The 26,728-nt window shown below is 32.3% G+C and overlaps 1 protein-coding gene across 4 annotated transcripts in view; it reads right to left on the bottom strand.

Moving 5' to 3' along the window:
- The window catches only part of Slo2 (slowpoke 2), a 310,825-nt gene that overhangs the window by 23,993 nt on the left and 260,104 nt on the right, over positions 1–26,728 (bottom strand). For all 4 annotated transcript variants that reach the window (XM_071773904.1, XM_071773905.1, XM_071773902.1 and 1 more), the window contains exons 8-15: positions 22,927–23,110; positions 16,443–16,607; positions 15,789–16,009; positions 15,061–15,258; positions 14,263–14,489; positions 12,397–12,924; positions 5,345–5,506; positions 3,014–3,167 (exon numbers count right to left, since the gene is read on the bottom strand). In XM_071773904.1, coding sequence (XP_071630005.1) covers positions 3,014–3,167; positions 5,345–5,506; positions 12,397–12,924; positions 14,263–14,489; positions 15,061–15,258; positions 15,789–16,009; positions 16,443–16,607; positions 22,927–23,110 — 1,839 coding nt within the window. The remainder of the gene's footprint in view (positions 1–3,013; positions 3,168–5,344; positions 5,507–12,396; positions 12,925–14,262; positions 14,490–15,060; positions 15,259–15,788; positions 16,010–16,442; positions 16,608–22,926; positions 23,111–26,728) is intronic.

The raw sequence follows: 26,728 nt of genomic DNA, 5'->3' as shown, positions 1-26,728 counted from the left end.
ATTTTTCAACCTTTTTTTGTTTATAACTTTTTAATAAACAATGACCGCCGGCTAAAACCTTCTGAAGGTCACTCAGGAGGGTGACCTTGACAACATATGTCAAGGTCAAGGTCATCGGTGAGGTTCGACCTTTTATGCATATTTACCAAAGATTTTAGTTATTTTATTATTAAAAATGTAACAAAACAGTAATTTTTAGGATTCTAAAACACTAGAACATTTGAAAAGAGTAAGATCTGCAGTATATGTTTGAACAGACTCATTAAAACTGATAGAGGATAATGACATATACAGTGATTACTTGCGTAGTTAAATTAATCTTTTATAAATTAAGATTTTAATAATACATTGTATAATTTTTTAGTAATTACAATTATCAAAAATTATCAATAATTATTCTATAAAATTCCAGATAAACAGAAATATAATATTTCTTAATTACAGCCATTTTTGCTTGTTATATAAAAGTTAGAGAGATGCAAATATAAATCCTATCATCAAAATAATGAGGCTCTTGCGCTCATGTGAACTAACACTAGCTTTTTGACAAGATAATGATGATGTCGAGAGAATAGATAAAGATGAAAGCATATCGCAAAGAGCCAGGGTGTACACGGTGCATATTCGTATACTCCCAGAATATCTATGCAAGTAACTCTCTTTTCCTCTTTCAATGACACAGAATGAACGATACAATGACTCCTGACGCGTTTTAGTGCTAATGACGTCATTAAATTAAGAATGCGTCAAGCCGTATAGCTGTACCACTTTTTTTAAAAAGACACCGTGACCCCGTCTACAACGTAACTCTGCAGAGGTTTAAAAATTTCATGATAATATAAACTAAGATATAAAAAATTGATAAATAAAAATATTAATACGTCATTGTTTTAACGAAAATTCTAGCTAAATTTACTAAAGTTTTAAAGGAAAACGTAGAGCAAAATTTTTAAATAGATACACAGGGCCCGGGAAAAAATGTTCATATCTGATCATATTTGATCATATATGAATATATGTAAATGAGATATGAACAGATATAAGTTTTACATGCTCATATATAAAGCATATATAATCATATATGGTTATTTATCGCCATATATGATCAGATCGTACATTATACACATTGATCGTACATTGACACAAGATCTGGTCATATAAGTTCATATATGGTCAGACATATTATTATGTGTAGCCAGATATGACACTATACATAATCGTATCTGGCCTCACATGGTCGTATATAAAGAATGTTCGGCCATGTATTATCAGATATAATTATATGTGGCCATACATAACTGTATCGGCACTGTATATGATCATATATGACAAGATACGATGCTGTATATGATTGTATATGTTCATCTACGGTCGGAAATGATATGAAACATGATCAGATCTGTCTATATATGACCAGATTGGGATATAATGATATAAAATGTCCGGGAAAAATATTCATATCTGACAGTATATGAACATATATAAATGAGATATGAACAGATATGAGTTTTACATGCCCATGTATAGAGCATATATAATCATATATGGTTATCTATCGCCATATATGATCTGCAGATCGTACATTATACATGACACAAGATCTGATGATATATGGCGATAGATAACCATATATGATTATATATGCTCTATACATGGGCATGTAAAACTTATATCTGTTCATATCATTTATATGTATATATTCATATACTGTCAGATATGAATATTTTTCCCGGACATTTTATATCGTTGTATATTATGTATATATATGATTGTCATTCTTCTTTTTTTTGATTTCAAAACAATTCTGGTAATTTAAAAGAGAGAGAGAGAGAGAGAGAGAGAGAGAGAGAGAGAGAGATCCAATTCGAGAATAATAAATAAAATTTCAAATATTAAGAATTAATTTATACGCGAATATATACGCGCAAATAAAAAAATATCCATAAAAAATCACAACACTAAATGGCGTATGCTGTGTGCAGCCATCTTTGATACAGTAAAATATGTATCTATGATTTGTATATTGTTTGATTACTTCCGATGCGTAAACATTTCTTATTTGTATCTTCTTGAAAAGACACAACCCAAAACAGCATACAGCAACAGTACATAGGACGCAGCATATTAGCATATTTTACTGTATCAAAGATGTAGATGGCTTCAATTTGGCACAAAAATTCCTTTGAATACGCCATCTAGTGTTATATAGAAATTAGTGTAAAAAATGTATTAAAAAATTGCATAAAGAAAGTGAATTTTGTTTAAGAAAACACTTTTGATATCTTTACTTAATTTGATTTATATAATGATGTTTTTATTTTTTAAAATTGATTTATATAACAATGTTTTTATTTTTTAACATAATAAAACATGATATATTTTACTTTTTAAACATTTGTTCTTTTTTCAAGAAATTTATATATAAATCGCAAATTATTTTACTATAATATAATAAGATGCTTATAAATTAAAACGGAAAGATGAATAAGATTCAATATTATTAATTAATGTTTGATTTATTATTATTATTAATTAAGTTTATAGAACAATTAAATCATTATTTCTTCATTAATATCAATTTCGCAAAATTTGAGATTTCTTTTTACGAGTATTTTCTTCACATATTCAACTAGTGTACAGATACAAAAAATATAAAATATATACAATATGCATAGAGATTTGTGATGCACATAAATAAAAATTTGTTACATCAAGACCGCATCATGCAGGTGCACGAGACAAAGTGCGAGATTGTTTGTCCTCAAAGGATTTTGCATTTGTGCTTTAAGTTATTGATCGATATGTTCATAATGCATATTACATGAATATTAAATAATTCTGAAGAAGAGAAGAAAATAAGACACAAATTTCTGCTAATAATTTTCTCTACTCGATTTGCTTCTCTATTTTTAACTAGCTATTCTTCGTGCTGCATAATTGTCAAAAACTGCCGTCATGGATCCTTAGATCCAATGTATCACAATGGAAAGAAGAAGGACAAAAATATACTTACGCGATCTTCTCGCTTGGCGATCTCCAAGGAACGTCATCATCCATTTCATCCTCTGACTCGTCAGCCTCGTGGTCCAAGGATTCTTGCCCAGGCAGATGTAACGTCGAGCTAGTTAGCATATCTGGTACTGGTAGAATACTTGGTCTTCTGCTTCCTAAAATATTGCAAATAAAAGGTCTTTCTCTTTTTTTCTAGATTATCTTGTAATCTATTAAAACTCTCTTTTCACGTTTATAAAATTTATACATTTACTCTAATAAGCTCAAAGAAAACTTTATCCTTGAGCCAAAATATGTCATTATAATAAATACATGTTGATTTAATCAATTTATTTTTTTTGCTAAAATTAATTATTACTAGAGGAAAGTCCCCTATTATGAGATATCACATCTATTTTGTGTGATTATTGGAAGTCTATGGGCAGAATTAAAAAATGTAGTAGGTCATTTTGAAGGGAATTTAATAAGCTTTAAAATGCTAAACTGTAAAATCTAATTTAAATATTAATTTAAATATTAATTTTTCTGAAAATTAGAAAAATGTAAAAAATGAGTTTCATGCAAAATCGGAAAAGTGTGCTTCTAATATGAGATACCCCGACAAATCGCTAATAAAGTGCAAAATACATCGGTATTGCTATTAGAAAACTTCGTTTAATGTCTCTGAAATACAAATGTAATGGAAAAGCTTATTTGCAATAATCGCAAACCCACTTATTATACTCAATATTTCCAACACTGCCAGTGTGCGCCCAGCATGAGCATGCGATCACCATCAGCACACTTTTGTAAGTTTGTATGAACCTTCCCTTAACTTTAATATAGTATTTTCCCTCTTTTTATTACTGTACAATAATCTTCATACCCTAGCAACTAGCAACGATCGTCACCCTGAACATATATTACAGACCCCATGCCTTGCGGTTTCGCGATCACCAAATCTATTTTCTACAATTAAGCAACTCAACATATCCTGTATTTTCCTATTAATACGACCTTACTCTATCGCTCCATATAGAACTCATTGTCAAATATTTATTTATTATATAATAAACGAGGTTCACACACACAAAGTCTCACCTTCATGGTACTTGACAACAACCAAATTCACAATTTCGATATTTGTAACGAGTGCATGCACGATCGAACAACAAATTTTTTACTAAATAGGTTTTACACCAAGGGCAGTAAGTTCATGGTGGAACCAACAAATAGAACCTATTTAGTTTAGTAGAAACCTCGCTATCGCATATTAGGAGCTTATCTCATAATATAGGGGACTTTTCTCTATATAAATATTTAATAGTAACCACTACAGTTTCCAAATTATATAATGTGATAAATAGTAATATAATTTTAATTCAATAGCTATATAGTAATTTATCGAATTAAAATTCAAAGACATAGATAAATAGCCAGACATATACATATATTTTTCAATCAATTGTAAAAAGATTTTGCTTGAAAAATTGTAACTTTTATTTAATATTATTATATAATATTATTAATATTAAATATTTAAGTATTATTAAAACAATCACTAATAAATTGTTTAAAAAATTCATTTAAAGTAATAAATAAAGTAATAAGTTCTTAGTACGCGGACAATGCAAAATATTTCATGAAGACATTTTACAAGACAATATGTTTTGCGATTTCTTAAAAATATTACATTTCACAAAAAGTTTGTCGTATTTATAATTTGTACACTACATGAACATTTTATCTCAATCGTATCAACGTATTGTTAGAATAAAGAAGGAGGATATCAGCCAAACTAGTAAATAGATATTCTAATTTTATTATAGTATTGTACAAATATTAATGTACAATAACTGAAAAGCACTTTGAGGGAGGCCTAAGTCCGACTCGGACTGTTGTGCCATTGAATTTGAATTTGAATTAAACTGAAAAGCATAGAATATCTATTTGTAGAAATAACTTTTAAAATTAATGGAAATACTTGTAATTAAAAATGTTTCAAACTAATTTTATACGCATAAAAGTATGTCAAATCCATAAAAATAGTAATTTTAATAAAATTTTGTTGAACACATTTTTAGATGACCTTTAATTTTATCAGTTTCATTTACATCGTCAATTAAAATCCAATTTAGCATAAGGTAGTAATAGAAATTAAAAAGGTCATTTCCAGAAATGACAAGCTACGAACGGTATCATAGAATAGATATAAACGAAATTTTGAATTTGATATAATTTTTATGCTTTCCTCTAATATAAAAGTATATAAAAGAAATAAAATTAATAAAACTGTTTCCCAATTTTGGAAAGTATTTTTTATTGCACTAAATATTTAATGAATAAAACTGACCTCTCCTTTGCATTAGAATTTCTGGACTAAGCAGATTAGGATTCGGATCGAGAGATCGTGGCACGTCAAGATGATTTCCCGTGATTGGTGTTTGTGGTGTTGATCCTCCCTCTTTTAAGCATTGCCTCGAGTCCCCAAATCCGCCGGGATCGAGATAAGTCGCTGTAAAATATAAGATTGACCGCGATAAGTGATTCTAATATCGAGATTGATTTTCATAATATCCTGCAATAGTCTGATAAAGTTGCGAATACACTAAAAGAAGAAATGTCTTCATAATAACCGATAAACATGAATAAGAGAGACATGAGTGCTTTTTTTTAAATAAAATGGGAGGAAAATAATTCATTTTCTTGAGAAAAGAAATACTATCTCGTCTGGCTATTTTATGTTTTTTGTTGTATATAATAAATAATTATACATTTATGTGTTCTCTTAATATGCAGTATTTAATGTAATTTACATTAAATCACGTAATGAATATACATAATTGTATAATTTATGTCTGTGCTGTCCATTTCATAACAAACAATAAAAATATATACCTACAAGCGTGTCCAAAAACAAGCATTTTCCAAAAATTAATAATTGCTTGGCATCAATGGCAAGTTTGGTATCAATTGCAATTCTAGAAAAATTTCTTTAACACTCAATTATTTTGATAAAAAAGTAATAATAAATAAAAATTTTATTTTAAAAAATAATATGGTTCATTTAATTAAATATCTTTTCGATTGTTTATAATGCTAAAGAAAGTTTGTAGTTAGAAATTATTAGTTGATATTTAATACTCGTATTAAATCATGATTTCCGAGTGATTCTATTATTTTCACATAAACTATCATTTTTACTATCATCTATATTCTTGTCTGTTTTAACTTTCTTTCTATTTTATCTATTGGAGAGACCGGGGCTTCATGAGCCACGGGGTACCATGGGTCATTGACTGTTTAGGATAATCTAGAATGTTTAGGTTGGTATAACTAGTATCATGTGACAGTTACTTCATTGCCCATACTTCGTATCTAGGTGCATGATAGTGATCAAAGTCCGTTGTCTCGTGACACACGTGACATAAATGATTTTCGTGACACATCTACTACAAAACCAATATTAAAACTTTTTTAATCAGTTAAAAGTTTTAACTGATTAAAAAAGTTTTAATATTGGTTTGGTAGTAGAATATACATGTACTGAAACTCAAGTGCAACTTTCTAGGTTTCTTTTGTGTTTTTATAACACTATAGATGATCATGTATAATTAATTTTTTACATTTTACCGTTTTCTATATTAAAAACGTTCTCCGGTCCTTATATTAGAGAAAATCGATTTTCTTAGGATTTTCTTGAAACTGTGAATATACGTTAATTTAGGTGTGCTTTATGCGTGGTATAAATTTTAGTACCTCTTCCGGGATAAAAAATAATACTAGCCTCAAAGTAAAAAAAAAAAAAAAATGGCATTTTTTTTCTCGACGAGAAAAGCAACTTTTTAGAACTCGACGAAAGGAGCAACTTTGGTCCTCTTGGCCAACCTCGTATCTCTTACCGTTTGGCTTGGACAACCTTTTCATTAGTAAAAGTTGAAACTTTGAGGCTGAGTATCTTTATTTTTTGTCCCAGAAGAGGTACTGAAATTTATACCACGCATAAAGCACACCTAAATTAACGTATATTCACAGTTTCAAGAAAATCCTAAGAAAATCGATTTTCTCTAGTGGACCGGAGAACGTCTTTAAGTGCATTCGGGGCACCATGGAACATTCAATACTGGGGCACTATGGGTCACACATTAACCTATGCACACCATCGAGGATATTGATAGATAAAGATTTAAGCGGGGAGCACACACTTCTGCACAACGCATAATACGTAAGCATAAGAAAACTGATTGGTCTATTTCCTTATGCACATGCGTGTATGGATCAATCAATTTTCTTATGCTTACGCATTATGCGTTGTGCAAAATGTGTGTGCTCTCTGCTTTACAGTCAACGGCACAAGAAAAAAAGTAGCTAATGATGTCCCAAACCAGTTTAAAAGTCGCGCAGAAATTAGAGGCTATCCAAAAGCAATACATCAGTATGAAACTAGAAAACGTAGACAGCAGGATAGCAGCAAAATTTTGACTGATTTTTCGGAGAAAAAAGCTTAGTAAAAAAAAAGAAAAAACAAGAAAAAAAAGGAAAATAAGACACGGAAGAAAAAAAAGTAAAAAGACGTCCTTAAAGTTATTAATAAAGAGAGTTATTAATGAATTAGATAAAGAAAAGAGTATAAACCTTTATGTTTTTTGTTTGTAAAAGAGTATGGACATTTCTTTTTTGTTTGTAAAAGAGTATGAACATTTGTTTTGTTTGTAAAAAAATGAACATTTGTCTTTTGTTTGTAAAATGTTATTTTTTATCAAAGAAAACATGTCAGAAATAAGTTTATGTCACACGTGCATGGAAAGTGGCCCATTACGCACGCGACGCGTGCGTGATAGACCACTTTCCACGCACTTGCAACATAAAATAGGGTATGCAACTCGTGCGTGAAGTTGAAAATTCCCGGATGCGGTGACCTCGGATGCGGTCAACTCCGCACCCGTGAATTTTCATCTTTTAGCACTTGTTGCACAAATGACTATTTCCTAACGCAAGCGTGAAATGGGCCGCTTTTTGCGTTTGTTTTGAGTGAGCAAAACGATCCATTTCGCAATGATGACGTAAGCGTTGAAACATGGAGCCATTTCTCAACTAGTGGAGAAATGAAATTGTAAAACAAGCGCGAAAAGCGGCATGTTTTACGCTCTTGTTAGGAAAAATAATATGAACAACTCGTGGGAAGAGTGGTCGAGCCCAAATGAGTGTGATGGTCGCACTCGCTTTGCTCGTGCAACCAACTTCACACTCATTCAGAATCGACCACTTTTTCCCACTAGTTGTACAATACACTATTTTCTTCCAGAAAATAATATTTCAATAGTGGGTAGTTCGGATATTAAAGGATGTTAAAGGATATATCTTGTCTATCCTTTAAAATCCTGAACAGTGTGATAAAAAATGTATAAAATAAAATATATTTTCAACTTTTGTAACATTTCGTTACTTCTTGAATGAATAAATCTAGTTTTTGTGTGTGACCCATAGTGCCCCAGTGACAGACCCATGATGCCTCGGGTATGGGGCACCTTGGGTCATTTCTCAAAAAATGTGTTTTAATTTTTTTCTCAAAAATTAATCAATATTTATCAAATATGCTAAATAAACTTTAAAATATACATTTTGTGGCTCATAGTGCCCGGTCTTCCTTATATATATGTATACTTATGTTTTTTAATACACCGATTAATCGATAACATATCAGATTATTGTTATCGTATCGCAACCGAAATCTGTATGATAAATTAACTCGAATGGAACATGATGGATCCGCAATATTTGACACTACAGTTTCGTAGTTTCCTATTCAGAAACCGCACTTATTGACCGTCGTTTGATGACGAACACTGAATGCCGCATAAACAGTTATATGCACGCAGATTACACATAAAGCGACGTGCAAGCATAAACCACGTCAAGAAAGATATGAACGAAAAGGAAGGAATAGTTCGACACATTTCGGTCGGTTAATCTTCAACCAACACTGTATATTAAGATTTAATCGCACGTATGATTCGATATATGCATTATTATTCCGAGTCTTCCACATAATTTCGCTTTATAGTACAATAGTAAATTTGTGAACAAAAACGTTTTAAAGTCAATGAGTTATTTGAATAAAAGTAATTTTATTATTATTTTATATATTACAGGTGTTAAGTATTAGATTATTTATCATCAATAGAATTTCATTAAAAGAATTTATACATTTTATAGATAATTTGTAAGTTTTTATAAAGAATAAATAGAAACATTAATATTAAAAAAAATGTGTAATATGCATCAAATTGATACAATTTTTTAATTAATAGAAAAGTGCTCATAAACTTGTATTACATCACCATTGTTCCTTCTTTCTCTAAAAAGAGTGCTTGCTATTTTATTAATTATTACTGCAATTCTACATTCATAGCTGTAAAGCATTGTGTCTTATATGTGTGTACGTGTAGGGGAGACCGGGGCTAAACCGTCAACGGGGTTGAACCGTCAAATCAAATATCTCGGAACCTGTATATTGTGCGAACTCGCTATTAACATTTTGTAAACGCTGCTTATGGTACCTATGTGACCAACGGAGTTTCAGCAGGTTACCTGCCGTGTTATGATTTTTACGAGGGCAAACGTGTTTTAGGAAGGTGAAAGTGAAATTTTCTGCGCGTGGAAATTTTGTAATATTTACAATAATATTTGCTCTCCAAATCTCGAGGTACGTGATTATAAAGAGTAATGCATGCTGAACATGAATCCAGTGTAGTTTTTTCATTATTGTTGATGTCTAATATTTCGTGGGCGTTCAAATCTAAAACTTGTGTTTGGGGCTTATCCGTCATTAAGCACTCGGGGCTGGTCCGGCAGTCTCGCTTACGGCGATTTCAGGTTAGGTTTCCCTCAAGCGTGATTTTGTCTTCCCTTGCACGTGCGTCAGTTTGTACAGGAGGGAAATGGTACGCACGTATCGTCGCAAAACGGGTGTTTTGGTCGAAAAGATAGCGGTCCGTTGTGTAGTCTATATTTGTGATTCAATCGTTCTTTATTTTACAAACGTACATAAAGTCCGGGAACAATCCCTCGTTCATTTACCGCATGGCTTTCTCGACCGATCTATTTCTATCGCTATGTCCCAGCCGGAACGCCGACGTCTATAGACGTCGAATTGACATCTTATAAATGTCGATTCGACATCTATCGACATCTATAGACGTCGAAAAGACGCTAGCATTCTCTCTCTATTAAGTCCGTTCCGTACTTCTCGCTCAGCGACTCGAATTTCTCTCCTCTCCGTCCGTACCTTCCTTCGGCCCGCGCGAAGGTTTTCCCTACTCTATTTCACCTTTCCAGAGACTTCCTACTTATTTTCATGCTAACGCCATTCAACTGACACGTGCCTATCTCTATTTGAAATTTGTCCGCTTATACTTATTCGAAAATCTTACAGTTGTTTTCGAGATCGCTCGCGCTCACGGCACGTCGGCGAGGTACGGCAAGGCACGGCACGGCGCGGCTCTGAGATTCCGCGATTTCCGCGCAAAAGTTGACATGCCGCGCTCGCGGTAGATCGTCCCGGCCGCGATCGTCGTTGTTGGTCGTTGGGTCAGTGATAGTCGCGCGTGCGACCGCATCGTCCAGCGTTCGCCGCATCGTCTCGGCGTCATTGTCGCCGCCATTGTAGTGGTGGTGGTGTCGGTGGTAGTCATCGTCGTCGTCGTCGTCGTCGGCGCGTCGAGGAATCGGCGCGAGGACGCCGTCGAGTCGGTAAAATGGTCGAGCTCCACCGCGAGCTTTTCTAACCCCCCTGTCGCTATTTATCGCTCCCCCGCGAGAAACGCGGCTTGGTTAGGTTGCTCGAGGGCCCGCACTGATCCTATGGCACCGGAACGCCGTCACGCGTGTTTCCCGTGGTTGCCCGCGTTAACAATGTGACGTGCCGTTGGGGAGTTTACGATTTGGTTAACTAATAAATTGTCAAGATCTGTATTCACGTGCCTAAATTGTTTTATGGAATAGGTAAAACAATTATTTTTTAATAATGTTTCGCATAAAAATTTTAAATAAATTTTTATATTTTTTCTTAAAAGCAATTATTAAAATGTATCCTATCATTTTTCAGGATTAGATGTACGTATATGTATTGAAAATGCAGTGTGACGGTTAAGCCCCCGGGGGGGGGGGGGACTGTTAAGCCCCGGCATTTTTGAGATTTCAATTATTCCACCGTTGTCGTTTTTGCTCTATACCGGTTAAACAAAGCGATGTAGATAAAAATTTTCTGTATAAATTTTGTAGCTAAAGGTTCACTCTTTACAGTGGTATACGTACCACATTTAACTAAAATTATTTATTTTATTGTTAAAAATCGGCACCGAAAAAAAACTGACGGTTTAGCCCCGGTCTCCCCTATGTATGTTGTGGTGAGATATGAACATTTAACAAGTACAAACATTATATAGACAACTTTCTAGGCAATATTTAACGACGTCTATTAGTGCAATGAATAAAAATGTAAAAAGTGACAAATTTTTAAAGAATTATAAACTATTTTTATATTTATACCAATTGTGATCAGGTGCTTATTTTGAATCATTAACTCTTTGTACCCAGCAGTTTTACTTTGAAATCCTTTTGCTTCAAAGTCTCGATTTTAACTACAATAATTTTACTTTAAAAAAAAATAAAAAATTTTAAAAAATTATTTGAAAATAAATATACTGGCATTCAAGAGCTAAACTTTTTCAGTCAAATAAATATTTAAAAATTTAAATTTAATGATTAGATATTAAACTTGGACAAATAGCGTAAAGTTTTTGAGTCCGTGTGTATAAAAATTACATTAAGATTTTCTTAAAATCAGATTTTCAAGACTTTTTATGAGTCTACAGCCCAATTCAGTAATAAATTATTAGATAATTTGTCTGTATTGTAAATTATATAAATTATTAGCTAATTAATCTGTATTATATCTATACTAATTTGCCCAAATTCCAGATATTGAAATTTTTGGAGAACGCGATTTGACGGCTTAACTCTTCGTGCGCCTAGTTGGGTTTGAGAGACCCATTAGTGTGCTTTTGAAGAAACTAACTTTGTAATCGAGAACGCTGGCGGCCTGAGTATTTTAAGTTGCTGCTGTTTATCTATCGTGCGCGCACCATTTTATAAGTTCATGAAAACATAAAATAAATAATACTTTCGATAAAAAATTTATATTATAATTATACCAGAATATACTTTTTTCAAATTTTCGGGTCTATTAGACCCGACCAGGCGCACCACGTTAAAAAATTCACCAGGCGCATGGAAGATTAATAATACCGTATACTTTTTAGAGCGAAATAAGAGTCTAGAGGTAAAAGTAAAATTAAAGAAGAAGAAAAAGAAGAAGCATAGCAAAGCGCATGCGACACTCACGGTGGACATTGGATGCGAGTAAGTTGTAGTGTTGGGTTGGTATGGGCGTGCTAGGGAGGACCTGCAAAATAACCTGCGGCGGCAACGGGGCCCTGTGACCTTGGGGACCATTTGATCGGTCCTGCGCACGGGGCCCCGTGCAGGTCTCCTGTCTGCAGAGTGTTTCGCTCAGCGCAATGTTACAACTGTTGGAAAATCGTTGGTGCGCGTCGGCACCGTTGCTGATTGCTGTACCGTTCCCGTCGCCGCCACCGGTGCAGCTGGTCGATATCGTCATCGTGGTGGTTGTCGTCGTCGTCGCCGCTGTTGCCCCTGTGGAATTCATGGCCGCCGTCATCGTGTTGGTCGTCGGGGTGCTCGTTGCCGACCCGTTATTCGCAGAAGTCACGTCCGTCTTCGTCTCGACGACCACCTGCGTTCCCTCGCCAATACTGCCCTGATTATTCGCGACCACAAACGCGGAATTCTCCTCCTTGGTGATGCTCATATAGTAGCAAGTGTCGGTCTTCTTCATTATATGCCGTGGCCCTGCGCATAGAAATACACGATTGGCATATGAATGTGTGGCAGTCTTTTATTCCATATTTATAAAGAACTACTCGAACTAATTTGAACGCTTTATTTCTCTATTATCTTTTTTTATTTCTAATTATTACAATATGTTCTTAACTTCTCTCGATATAATTATTCATTTTTCAGGATACTAGGGTAACTCCAGTACTTACGCCGCGCGAGGATTTACGCCGCAGAAGTAAAAAAAAAATAGAAGGAATAAAGATATACTTGCTCGCAATCACACTGTTATGTGCCTTTATGTTATATTAGTATTGTGTTGTAATTTTAGTTTTTTACTGTTAATATTAACGAAACCGTCGTGAGTTGAATCGATTTCTCACCGTAGTAAGTAGCGCGATCATATATTACGACTTACGTAAAATGATTACTGTAGGGAATGCAAAAGGTTTAATTGTTATTTCATGATACATAAGTGTAGAGGGATAATAAAGGATGGAATACAGCAAAATACAAGTGCATAGCTCTTGTATTCGTTTAGCTTGATATCTTATATATCCCACCTGTTTAGGATATACGGCATTTTTAGCGTGTGGGATTTATGCCATAGTACAAGCACTCCGTAAAAATCAAAATCTTCTGTGTATTCTTTATTTGGATCGTATAACAATAAATTTTAATGCATCTATCGTTCTTTTATTTTCTTCTTAAAATCTTTCAGTTTTATAATTTGTTTATTATTCTTACACCTTAATAAACTTTTTACACACATTTTATAACTTATTATGACATTTTATTGCCTTATTTATAAACATTATTTGTAATTTTTTATAAGGCGTATATTTTACTCATGAATGTCATATATCTCACCCTTATACGGGATATATAGCAAAAATGCAAGGGTTTCTAAAAGTTTTTTTTATTAAATACGAAGAATGAATATTTCATATTTCTATTGTTTTTATAGTGGTAGACATCAGTATAAAGTTTTTATTGGTATAATTCATTTGCCTTAAACAGTAAATAGTACTCGATAAATTAAATTTTCCTTAGCTGCGGCTTATATACCGGAGTTATCCTATACATTATATATTTAATCAAAATAGATAATATATAAATATATAAATAATTTTCACCGAAAGTTACCGATATATCATGTAATTCGATAGTTCGACGAAAAATTATTTGAAACAAAGAGCGAAACGTAAGATCTAAATTTTAAGATTACCTTTTATTGAAAATCTTTTTCTATTTATTTTTTATTTCATTCAAGAAATAAAGCGCTAAAAAAAGTGTGCCCAAGAGAAAAAGAAAGAGTCTAAAAGACACCGGTAATGTGTGTCGTGAGATTACCAGGATTCAACAGGATAGTATCCTCGTAAAATTCCGGAAGTTCTGCCGGTCTGACTGCGACAAGCGCAACTCCGTATTTCCGGTGACTGTGGAAAGACGCGTAGGTGAAGGATTTTCCCTCATACTCCCCGAAAAAGCGGGAGTCGCCGAGAATTATGTGATAAATCTCGTTGCCGGAACATTTACCATATAGTCTGTGCCATTCTTCCTGCGACTGTTGACCTTCTCTGTGATGAGAAAGATTTCAACTCAGAATTTTCCAGTCTTCATGCGATGTTTACACGATATAACATCACATACAGTTACGCAAAGTAAACGTAAAAATAGTATATTTTATTGCATATTATAGTTTGTTAAATGCATTATAGCATTTAATAAAATTTTGTAATTTTGTGTTTGTAATTTAGTAATAAATTTCGTCGAATATATTAAAAATTAAATTAATCATTATTTAATGCACGAAAAAAATTAGCTACCGTAGCAAATCTAGTCGTAAAATATGGACAACTAACATTTTTTGCTGCGAGAGCTATATTTTTAGCAATATAGTAAGAAAATCTTTTGCTATATACTGTTGCTAAAAATATAGCTCTCGCAGCAAAAAATGTTAGTTGTCTATATTTTGCGACTCCTTTTTTTCCGTGTGTTTATATTAAAGATTAAAGATGAATAAATACTTGAATTGCAGCGACATCAGTCTGTACGTGGCTGTACACGCTACGAAATGTGCACGTGGTACTGTGCGGTTAAATTCGTAGCCTAATTATTGCTCTACAATACATTTTGCGCGGCACTTACTGTCCTCTGGATGTGTGTAGCAACAGGGTAACCAACGTCGATGCGCCGGGACACGTGCAATTATTTGCTAAAAGGGCGTATTTAAATTCATCCTCGCACACCACGTGCTCTGCGAACTTCACGTGGAGCTTGTTTTCCGGACGGAAGATTTGAACATATTGAGGAACGTTGGGAGCGAAATCTTTTACCGCCCATGATCTACAATTGCCAAATTTATTTTTTATGAGATTTAGAGGCGCTTTCAAGCTCTAATCGCGAGTAATGTAAAAATATTTATTTCTTTAGAATTCAGGATAATTCTGCTATCGAAAGGAGAAGAATTTAAAAAAATTTTAAGTCATAAACTATTTTCATTAATATTGTTTTGCTATTTCTCGAATAAAAATTTTGTCACCTAGAACGTATTTCAGATTTCTCCTGTTTTATTTCTATAACGGATCTTTTACCAGTCTGGAATTTTTAATGAATTTGGAAGTAAAGGAAATTAAGTGATTAAGGTCAACAGAGCAACTTATCTTCAATTTAAACTCCGAAGTAAAACTTAAATAAAAAATGTCTGAGATTCGCAAAATGTCGAGGATAATATCAGGATTGCAATGTTTAATCTCCGTAACGTGAAACTTTATTATGGAAAAAGAGAAGTGACGAGAAGATTGAATTTACAATAGCGATTATGAGTTTCGTTAATGAAAATTCTAACTTAACGTTAGTTTTCACTGATTGCTGACCTGAGTATCGTGTGTTCGTCAGCAGCGGTTTTGTCAGCATAATTTCTCGCCGCCAGCACGAAACAAGCTTCCGCTTCGTTCATCCTGGCCCTCGCAAGATCGCCATCCTTCAAGCATGAGCCCTGGATGTAGATCACCCTTTGCGCCCAGATCGGCACTTGCAAGATCATCCGCATTGTGGTATCGAGTTCCATTGGTGACAAAAGCACCACATAATAATCCTACTCGTATTAAAATCATTTTCAATTATTAATGTTAAAAATCATAAAATGAGTGAAAGCAAAAGTGCATAGAAAGATATACGGTGCAATTAACTCTTCATACTTTCAAAGCTATTACAATGTCTGTGAGATTTTATTAACGCGCAAGGAATATATTTAATCGTGCATATCTTCAATTATTTCATATAAAAGATTAAACTCAAAACTGCTATTTTCAAAATAATTGTATTTTTTACCTTATTTAACAACTAATATTAATAATTTTCGTGTTGTACTAGTGATAAAAATTAAGCTCAATAATTGTTTAAAAATTAATTGCCTCTGCTGTTTTAACAACGATAAATTGAGAGCTTGAAAAAGAATTTTTACGAAATCACAAGTCGCTTAGTGCATAATGAAATATTCAAGGCACGTAATTTGTTCGTCGCCTAACCTGCAGCAAGGGATGGGCGTAAAACTCATTTAGAAAGTCCATAATGGTGTCGGCTTGCAGTGTCGTACTGCAAACTACCACGTGCTTCTCGCTTTGCGCTCTGTGCGACGAATACGAGCCGCCCAGCTTCTGTCGCTCCATCCACGTGAAAGCTAACTGTTCGAACTGTAATCAATATGAGATTATGCAATGATTATGCAATCGACTAATATAACTGTTTGTATAAATCACAATAAGTTAAAATGAGCACAATGATTGCATTATTCTATCCGAATTTATGAGATTAATAGACAAATATTCATGAAAATATTATTTTGCTTTAATAAAAACAAAAGTATACAATTGATATTAGAAAATACGTATATTTATAGAAACTATTTACTTTGATAATATTAAAGAAAAGCATAGAAAAAAATCTTTATTTTTTATTTTTTTCAAACTCAAACTTTATCGTAGAATTTATCTCTAAAACATAAAATTATATTTTATATTTCAGATATAAATTTGATATGTATAGAATACAAATGTGTTATAAATCTTGTTTTTTTTTTTTGTAAAATTTCTTCGTATTATATAAAATTAAATTACTTTAAATATATTTTACACATATATTGATGTCTGTACACATATATTGATAATTATTAAAATTATTAAAATTTGTATATTATAAACGTAAAATTTTTGTATAAAGATTTATATAAAAACACTTTTATAAACGTAAAATTTTTTCTTTAACAAATGCAAAAATATTTATTATAATTTTAATATCTTGCACGTATAAGCGCCTCAGTGTAGTAGTGTACATATTATCGCACCTCACAATTTTATGCACTTTTAATTGCAAATTTTTAATTGCCCTTATTACACTGAAAAAAAGGTTTTAGTTATAATAACCAAAGCTTGGTAAAATAGTTTCAACTAAAGGATTTAGTGATTATGACAAAATATTTGGTTAATGTTAACCAAATTTGTTGACATTAACCAAATTATTTCGTCATAATCACTAAACCCTTTAGTTAAAACTATTTCACCAAAAAAGTAACCTTTTTTCAGTGTAAATTTCGCCACTTAAGACCTAATAGGACAGGATTGCTTCACTTCTGCAAAGATACGGGCTCTCACGTTGAATTATTTTTGTCTATGCTATCTCGATAGTAATGCGACTCCATCGTCCAAAATCGAATTTAATCGAATGCGGAAATGCAAGGGACAGACTCGAAGAGAAGGGGGGTTGACACATCGTGTTAACCCATACAAATTGGCACGTATCTCGTGTGCGATTGGCAGGCAATCTGACAGACAAATTACAGCGATCGACGAGCGCTTTCCGTGTTGAGCGCTGCGCAATCAGTCGACGTCGACAGACAATGAGTAGACACGAGTTGCTCTTGTCGCTTTGTGCAATTAAGTAATATTTTTTGGTCGATCTAGTTCTCATTAAGCGCTAAATCAATTCAAGAATTAATCGTTAAATCGGCATTGAATATTTACTTTTCTGTAAGATTATTTTACATTTCTCTTTTTCACATCATATACTTCCATAAACTTTAAAAAATTTTAATTATCACCTAACTTTCAAATTCGTAATAGGATGGCTATGAGAGTCAAACGCAGTTGTCTGTGCGTAGATGATCAGAATCACTGATTTATTTCAAATCTATTTCAAATGAAATACAATCGAACGTTTCAGCTCATAGATCGAGCCATCTTCAGCCATATCAAATGACGAATAAAATTAAAACTGTGCAAAATATTGCACAGTTCTCCATTCCAAAGTGGTAAGTTTCCTGCTTGAAGATTTCAAGAAACGACATTGAAAAAGACTACTAGATTTATATCTGTAAAAATATAGTTTTTTTATTACACCAAGTATTAATTAAAAATTCTATGGTAACTTACCAAGTAGTCTGGAGAACAAATGCATCAGAATAAGCCAAGCGAGGCGGGTATATAAATGCCGTGTGAACCGCATTACAAAGAAAAATGTATAATCTGCACAAGGGATTCTGAGATCCCGACGGCACAACGCACGAAACGGTATTAACAGGAAGAGGTCTTAAGTCAAATTATACAACGTGTAGGTCAAATAAGTAAGAAATAAAACTAATAAATGTTCGGTGTATAAACAATGAAAATTGTAAACGTGTAGGTCAAGTCAAATTATAAAACGTGTCGGTCAAATAAGTAAGAAAATAAAACTAATAAATATTCGGTGTATAAACAATAAAATTATAAACGTGTAGATGAAGACAATAAGAAATGAAACTAAAAATTCTATGTATAGGCAATGTCAAGCGGTACGACGCAAATTGTTACTGGGCATGGTTTACCATTTATTTAGAATAAACACGTATGCATGCATGGTGCATAAACTCTGTATCCGTTTGCAAGTTGAGACAATTTTTTTGTAGCTTGATATGAGACATCTCTGAAACAAGTCGTTTTCCTAAATATCGTTTCCTATCTAGGATTTCAACGTTCTCCCAATCAAATTCGTGGTCGAAATTAATTCTATGTTCAGTAATAACAGACTAGGTTGTTGTATTTCTGCGAATGTGGTTACGATGTTCCGAAATTCTCGTTTTTAATTGCTTCATCGTCTGACCAACATATGACGCGTCGCAATTTTTACATAAAATTTTATACACCACATTTTTATTTGATTGGGTAGGGAGAACATCCTTCTGCACTTTAATAAACTTATCAAGTTTATTCAGATACTATAGAACGACAAGTTAACATCTGTAACAGCTCTTTTAAATTTTTCGGATATATTAGAGACATATGATACTGTAAACCATATACGTTGTCTCTCTTTGTTCGTTGGTGGAGGTTCATTCTGTTTTTGAGTGCATTTGTTTAGCAGAGATTTAATTCTAGTATTAATAGTGTTAAAAATGAATGTCAACGGGTAGTCGTTCTCCAAGAGAGTGTCTATTACGAATTTAAGATTTTTTAAATAATATTTCGGATGTGTGAAAGTAGAAATGCCCTATCGACCATGCCCATAACTGTGCCTCTTTTTTAGGAAATAAGGTGCTGCGATAAAAAATTAAGATAACGGCCTGAGAACGTCGGTTTATGAAACCAATCAAATTCGAGAGTGTTATTGTTTTTTATCATTGTTATATCTAAAAAGTTTAATCTGTCACCTCCTATTTCACAGGTAAATTGTAGCCTAGGGTGATAAGAATTAAATACCTATAGTATTGTGTCAATCGAATTAAATGGTACAGCCATAGCAATATCATCTACGTATTTGAAGTAAAACGGTAAAAACAATGTATGTAAGTGATCGCAACATCCTACTTTCCAGATCCTGCATCACCATATCGGCAGCGATGGGAGACAACGGAGAGCCCATGGGAGAACCAAATTTTTGTTCGTATATTGTGTTATCGACCGTAAAGTACGTTGAATCTAAAATTAATTGTATAGCCTGCATGAATTCGTCTTTAGGAATATTGCACTTGTTAGAAATGTATGCCCATCTATTAAAGATACCTTCCAGTACTAAATTTGTAGAGATGTTAGTGAATAGCGATATTGCATCTAATGAAATAAGAACATGATCATTATTAATGTGTGTCCTATTAAATTTTGTAACTAGTTCAAAACTGTTATTTATATATATGGCTGTCAGGTTTTGGTATACTTGTGGAAATAATTTTATGTAGGAAAGAGGCTAATAGGACTGTCAATAGAGGAGATAATTATTCTATAAGGATATCCCGTTTTGTGAATTTTCGGTAATCCATAGACCCTCGGGAGAATACCATCACTGCACAACAATTGCTTATACTTGTCGTCAGAGATATATTTATGCTTTTTCCATCTCACGCGAGCGTATCTCTAATTTTTGTAGTAAGCTGTTTAGTCGGATCTTCGGAAATTATTGTGTATGTATTTTTGTCTTGTAACATCTCCGTGATTTTTTCTTTATAAACATTCCTGTCTAAAGCTACTGTGCTATTGCCTTTATCAGCTCTGGTAAAAACAATATTTGGATTGTTGTTCATAAATAATTTAGTGGCTTTGAGAGGGTTTAAAATGTCCTGATAAAGAGGGGATTTATTAACGGAAAAGAAGAGAAGATTATTGATAATTGGGATGGAGCGGTTTCTATATAATATTCAAAATCTGATCAATATGTAAACTCCTTGTGTAACCCTCAATGCATTTAATGAATTCAATGACAGTTATTGTCTTCATCTACACGTTTATAATTTTATTGTTTATACACCGAATATTTATTAGTTTTATTTTCTTACTTATTTGACCGACACGTTTTATAATTTGACTTGACCTACACGTTTACAATTTTCATTGTTTATACACCGAATATTTATTAGTTTTATTTCTTACTTATTTGACCTACACGTTGTATAATTTGACTTAAGACCTCTTCCTGTTAATACTGTTTTGTGCGTCATGCCGTCGGGATCTCAGAATCCCTTGTGCAGATTATACATTTTTCTTTGTGATGCGGTTCACACCGCATTTATATACCCGCCTCGCTTGGCTCATTCTGATGCATTTGTTTTCCAGATTACTTGGTGAGTTACCATAGAATTTTTAATTAATACTTGGTGTAATAAGGGAACTATTTTTACAGATATGGATCTAGTAGTCTTTTTCAATGTCGTTTTTTGAAATCTTCAAGCAGGAAACTTACCACTTTGGAATGGAGAACTGTGCAATATTTTAATTTTATTCGTCGTTTGATATCGCTGAAGATGGCTCGATCTATGAGCTGAAACGTTCGATTGTATTTCATTTGAAATGGATTTGAAATAAATCAGTGATTCTGATCATCTACGCACAGACAACTGCGTTTGACTCTCATAGCCATCCTATTACAAATTTCCAATTTCGAGAGTCCTAAATTATTATTTTACTTAACTTTCACTTTTATTACGTAAGAAGAAGCTTTTGCTAGCGCACTGTAATATATTTAAAGTTACAAAGAAAGTATCTCCGGAGAAGCACGATTTCTTATATAGCGCACAATATATAACATGTTATGAAGTAATATTCGCGGGTAACATGATGCCTAACGAGATTTCGACGTACAATAATGTGAAAGGTTCATAATATAAAGTTTTCTTGGTATCTATAACAATCAATTGCAAAAGAAAAGTTGCCACGGTAACGCACATCCTGGAGTATACACAAATCTTTGTTACCACATGTAGTCAGATCAATAACCCTGTCTTTTCATGTGATCCAATCCCAGATTCTTTAGAGAAAAGAGAAAACGTGAACAACATTGATGCTGTCAACAATATAGAGTGACAAATAATAATACATACATTTAAAAAATAGTGATACACTCTGGAACGAGTTTAATTTAAATGCTTTACTTCTCTTATTATCCTAACATTATATACCTGGATAATTGAATTTCGCATTAAATATAATAATTTTGACATTAATAATATAAAAATTAATGTTAATAATAAATCTAATATTTATTTCTTATTAAATTTTAACTAAAAAGAGATTTTTCATTTTTTTATAAACTAATTCTATAATTATTTTCTCACTAAAATCTTAATTAGAAAAAAATTAACTACAAGTTCATTAAACAATATCCTCACTTCTGATTCCTATATTTCAATAATCTATATATCGGATATTTTCTGTGTAATCAAACTTATTTTTACGATAAAGCATGCATGGGACTTAATCTCTGGTCGACGCACATTTCTCGCACATACCTATAAGAAATAAAAGCGTTATATCCCTAACGACCGGAATAATAAATATTCGTAAAACGACAAAGGTCAATTGCGCGGCAATATGGTCGGTGAGACGAGTCTTGTTTCGGTACATTTACGGCTTCCCTACAGCGTGACTTGAAAATAACGTCTATAAAAGAAGTCTATGAGGCGAACATCACTGTAACCACAACTGACGCACATTAAACGAGATGAATACAAGTTTAGTGTAGCGCTACACCTTTACGCAAACTTTTTAGGACATTATAGGTTTTTTTGAAAACAATATTGTATTGATAGAATCAATCATAAATATTGTTTATTGTATTGAGATATAATCATGATTGTGTAATATAATTAATCACGAATATTGTCTACAAATTTTTTTTTTAAGTTTAAATTATACGCAATACACATAATACCTTTTACGTTTTCAAATCAATCAGTAAATTAAGATTTAACATATCATGGATAAAAGAATTTAATTAGATTTTATTAATATCCTTTTTAATCTAGTTTATTAATAATCGAATATATAAGACTAATTGTAAGTAAAGATTAGAGAAATTAAAACTGTATCAAGTTAAATATAATACATCTTCTATCAATCTATTTTATACTTGTAAATACAAATATATCAAAATATAGTAAAATTTATATATATATATATATATATATATATACACATATATAATGTTTAAAACCTCTAAAATATCTTTTAATGTATATATTGTTATAAATATATAAATAATGTGTGTACATACCTGTGTTGGTAAAACTATAAGAGCCACGCAGATCATAATGACCATGTAAAGTTGCGAAGGCCAAATGTCCGGCACGAAATCTCCGTAACCCACGGTGGAGAACGTTACCACAACATAGTATGTACTTTGAAATAGATTCAAATGCCTGTGCCCCGCTCTCTGAAAGTGTTGGATCCCGCATACGCTAAAATGGAAAATTCATCGGATCGCCTTACGATTAATCGTTGATTGCCACGAAAATGGATAGTCGGGACAGTTCTAGTCATATTTTACATGCGTCCGACGTAAAATCTACGTCGTTTATAACTGTATACTACTAACGTAATTTACGCTTTCTATAGTCGCGCCGCATTGCAAACGATGTCTCCTGCATTTAAATTACAAGCCATTGAGAATCAGGAGTTTACAGTCATTCACTTGAGAGAGTACACACAAACCATAAATTGAACCATTAACGTTTCAAGATAATTCTTTTTGTTATTGTTTACATATAATTGCGGAATAGTAAAAGACTGAGTATTATATTATTTGGATATAAAGACATATATTTATAGATTTCTATAATTTTTTCGATGTAATAGATCTCTTTCAATTTTCTAATATATATCATACATATATATACATACATATATATATATATGTAGGTCTAGAGGTATGTTCCGGGACTGTTTACGTTTTTTGAAATGTACAGTCCTGGAATATAACGCATATATATGTAATCAGATTCAAAAAATTGTCCCGAAACGTGCCGTAGGACATGAATTTTTTCCAGGACAGTCCTGGAAACTGCCAAATGTCCTGGAATATACCGATGTAAAAAAATAAAAGTCCCGGAACATACTTCCGGACCTACATATATATATATATATATATATATATATATATATATATATATATATATAACTAGCTTGAGCTGTCCGGCGTTGCTCGTCGAGAAATCCGTAAAAACATATTTTACTCCTTTTCACCTTGTTAGGTTCGAATTTCCAGAAATCCCTTCTTAGTGAGTGCTTACGTTAAAAGGAATATACTCCCAGAGTTTCATGTTTCTAGATTTAGAGGTTTGGGCTGGGCATTGATGAGTCAGTCAGTCAGTCAGAGAACATTTGATTATATATATAGGTATATAGATATAATATAGATTATTACACATATGTTTTACTGTTATCAAACACATAATGTGTTCTAATTATATTATATAAAATCCTTATTATTTTCTATTACATAGTTTGCAGAAAAACATACACGAATGCATTAATTATTTAATTAAAAAGAAATCGCCCATATATTGACTTAAAAAATAATTCTTTTTTAATACGTAAAACAGGACTGATACTATAAATCTTATATTAACCCTCAGGGTACGCACTGGGTTAGCGTAACCCGAGCGAATTTTGAAAGTAGCGCCATTTCAAAGGAAGTGAATGGTGGGGGTCCGTACCGGGGGGGGGAAAAATCTTTGAGGTAGCTACTATGTGAGCGCCAAGGGGCAGCGTCAGTCTACGCTTGATGCTCAAGTTATACGATTTTGAAAATTGAACTCGGGTAGTCTACACCCAGTCCTTACGGAACGTTACAAAATCCGTGTTAAAAAAAAATTGTGTTTTTCGAGTATTTGCTGCAGTAAAGTGTTTTTTTTTGTATTCTGGTATGTATAATTTACTATTTTTAATATACTTTTGTGCATTCTAATCTCAAAATGATGCTCTGTAGCATACCAGCATAACGTATCCATGCATGCATGTTAATATTATTTCAATTTTTGTTATTTATTTATATTATACTAATCAACAACATCCAAAAGAACTATTTTTACTTTAAGATATTTTTTTTTGCGTTATTACGATAAATCAAGCAAGTAACGTTATATCGCTATCGCAAAAAAACGGGTATTTTCATAGTTAAAAAAAATATACTTTTTGGAATGGGTCAAAAAACAAATTCAGCCATTTCAAAGAACAACTTTTTAGCTTTCAAACGCGACTTAAAAAATGTCGATATCTTTTTTTTCATAAAGTTATGCAATTTAAAAAAAAAAGTTAATTTTTATGAAAATTTTTGGAGAATGATTTACATTTTCAAATGTATCTTTGTTTAAACAAGTAATGTAATAAATCTATCAACGCCATTGTATTTTTGAGAAAATTTCCGATCCAAAAAAAAAAAAATTTGTTTTAATTGACAAATTACAGCCCGATATACAGTCAATCAAAGTCGCCGAGTTAGACTAACCCATGTCCGTACGGAACGTAACTTTTTTATAGTCTGTACCCTGAGGGTTAATTAGAGAAGATGCCACTTTAGGTCAGATTAGATCTTGATAGTTTAATAATAATATTTTCTGTGTAAATTTTATCTACTTTTTCTAACTCATTGTCAGTAAAACACAGCCTTTTGTTGGAACAGTAAATCCACATACTTAAATAAAAAATTCATTTAACTTTTGCCTTGTCAGTGAATTGGTAAAGACGCCAGTCACAGATTGTAAAAAAGTCCAGGTTCGAACTCTGGCTAGAATGATATTTTTTGCAATAAATTCTTTGTAAAGATTTAAAAAGAAAGATGCTTATTAACGTCAAAATTTAAACCAATTATTGATTTAAGTATGTAAATTTACTGTTCCAACAAAAGGCTGTGTTTTAAGACTGACAAATAGTCGGCGCGCAATTTATTTAGAGTTGGAAACAGTATATAAAATTTACATAAAAAATATTATTATTAGGCTACCAACGGCTGGTTAGATCCAGCCCAACCAAAAATGGCATCTACTTTAACTAATTTAAATTTCTAAGAGATAGAGTTGGGGGAGGAGCGGAGCCCACCCAAGCATCAATTAAATATACAAAGATCTTTCTCATCGTCCGATTAATAAAAAGAACTATGTTAAAATTAATATGTTAAATTATCCCTTTCCGGGAAAAAAAGATTATATACACATATTTTTATTTAATTTCGACAGTCCAATGTTCATTTTTTGATTGAATCTACGCTGGCTGTAAGGTATGCGTCAACACACACATAGTTCTTTAAATTCATTTCAAGGACTTTTGGACATCACATTATCTTAATTCAATTCGATAGTCAATGTTGTTTTTGGATCTTTTAATCGTGAAAATCACTGAATAAGAATGGAAAAAGAGAGCAATTATTAATTAATTTTTGTATATTTTGCTGAAGATGGCTCAATCCCGAGCCAAAACGTACTAATATATACACTGTTGAATAAATCAGTGAATTGGATCTTTTACGCACCGATAACTGCGTCTGACTCTCATAGCCATCCTTTATCAGTTTTGTATATACACATATAATTATATATAAATATATATATGAGTATATATAATGCAATTATATATTAATTTTGTCTCTATATGATCATATATAATTATATATAATCATATATAATCATATATGAACATATATAATGATATTATATATATGTAAATACATATAATCATATATGACCATATATAGTCAATATATATTAAAAAAAGGACTGTTAACTTTGATAATAAAGCATTTTTCAATGTTATTCTAGACATTTTGAATAAAATACATATATACAAACATCAAAACAGGTGAACATTAATAATCTATTTTATATATTTTATGTACCTATGCTAAATATTGCTAATTAGAATTTTGAATAAAAGATTTTTCAGATATTATGTGGCTTTAAACTTTTTTGTCAATAAAAGTCCATTTAACGATATTCATTTTAAGGTTATTTAAAACATTTTCACCGAAGAATATATAAATAGGACGTGAGTGATTTTCGGAAGTTTATCCAAAATTTTCAATT

Source organism: Temnothorax longispinosus, chromosome 3, assembly GCF_030848805.1.
Source record: "Temnothorax longispinosus isolate EJ_2023e chromosome 3, Tlon_JGU_v1, whole genome shotgun sequence".
Lineage (NCBI taxonomy): Eukaryota > Metazoa > Arthropoda > Insecta > Hymenoptera > Formicidae > Temnothorax > Temnothorax longispinosus.
This window is presented reverse-complemented; position numbering and strand designations above follow the sequence as displayed.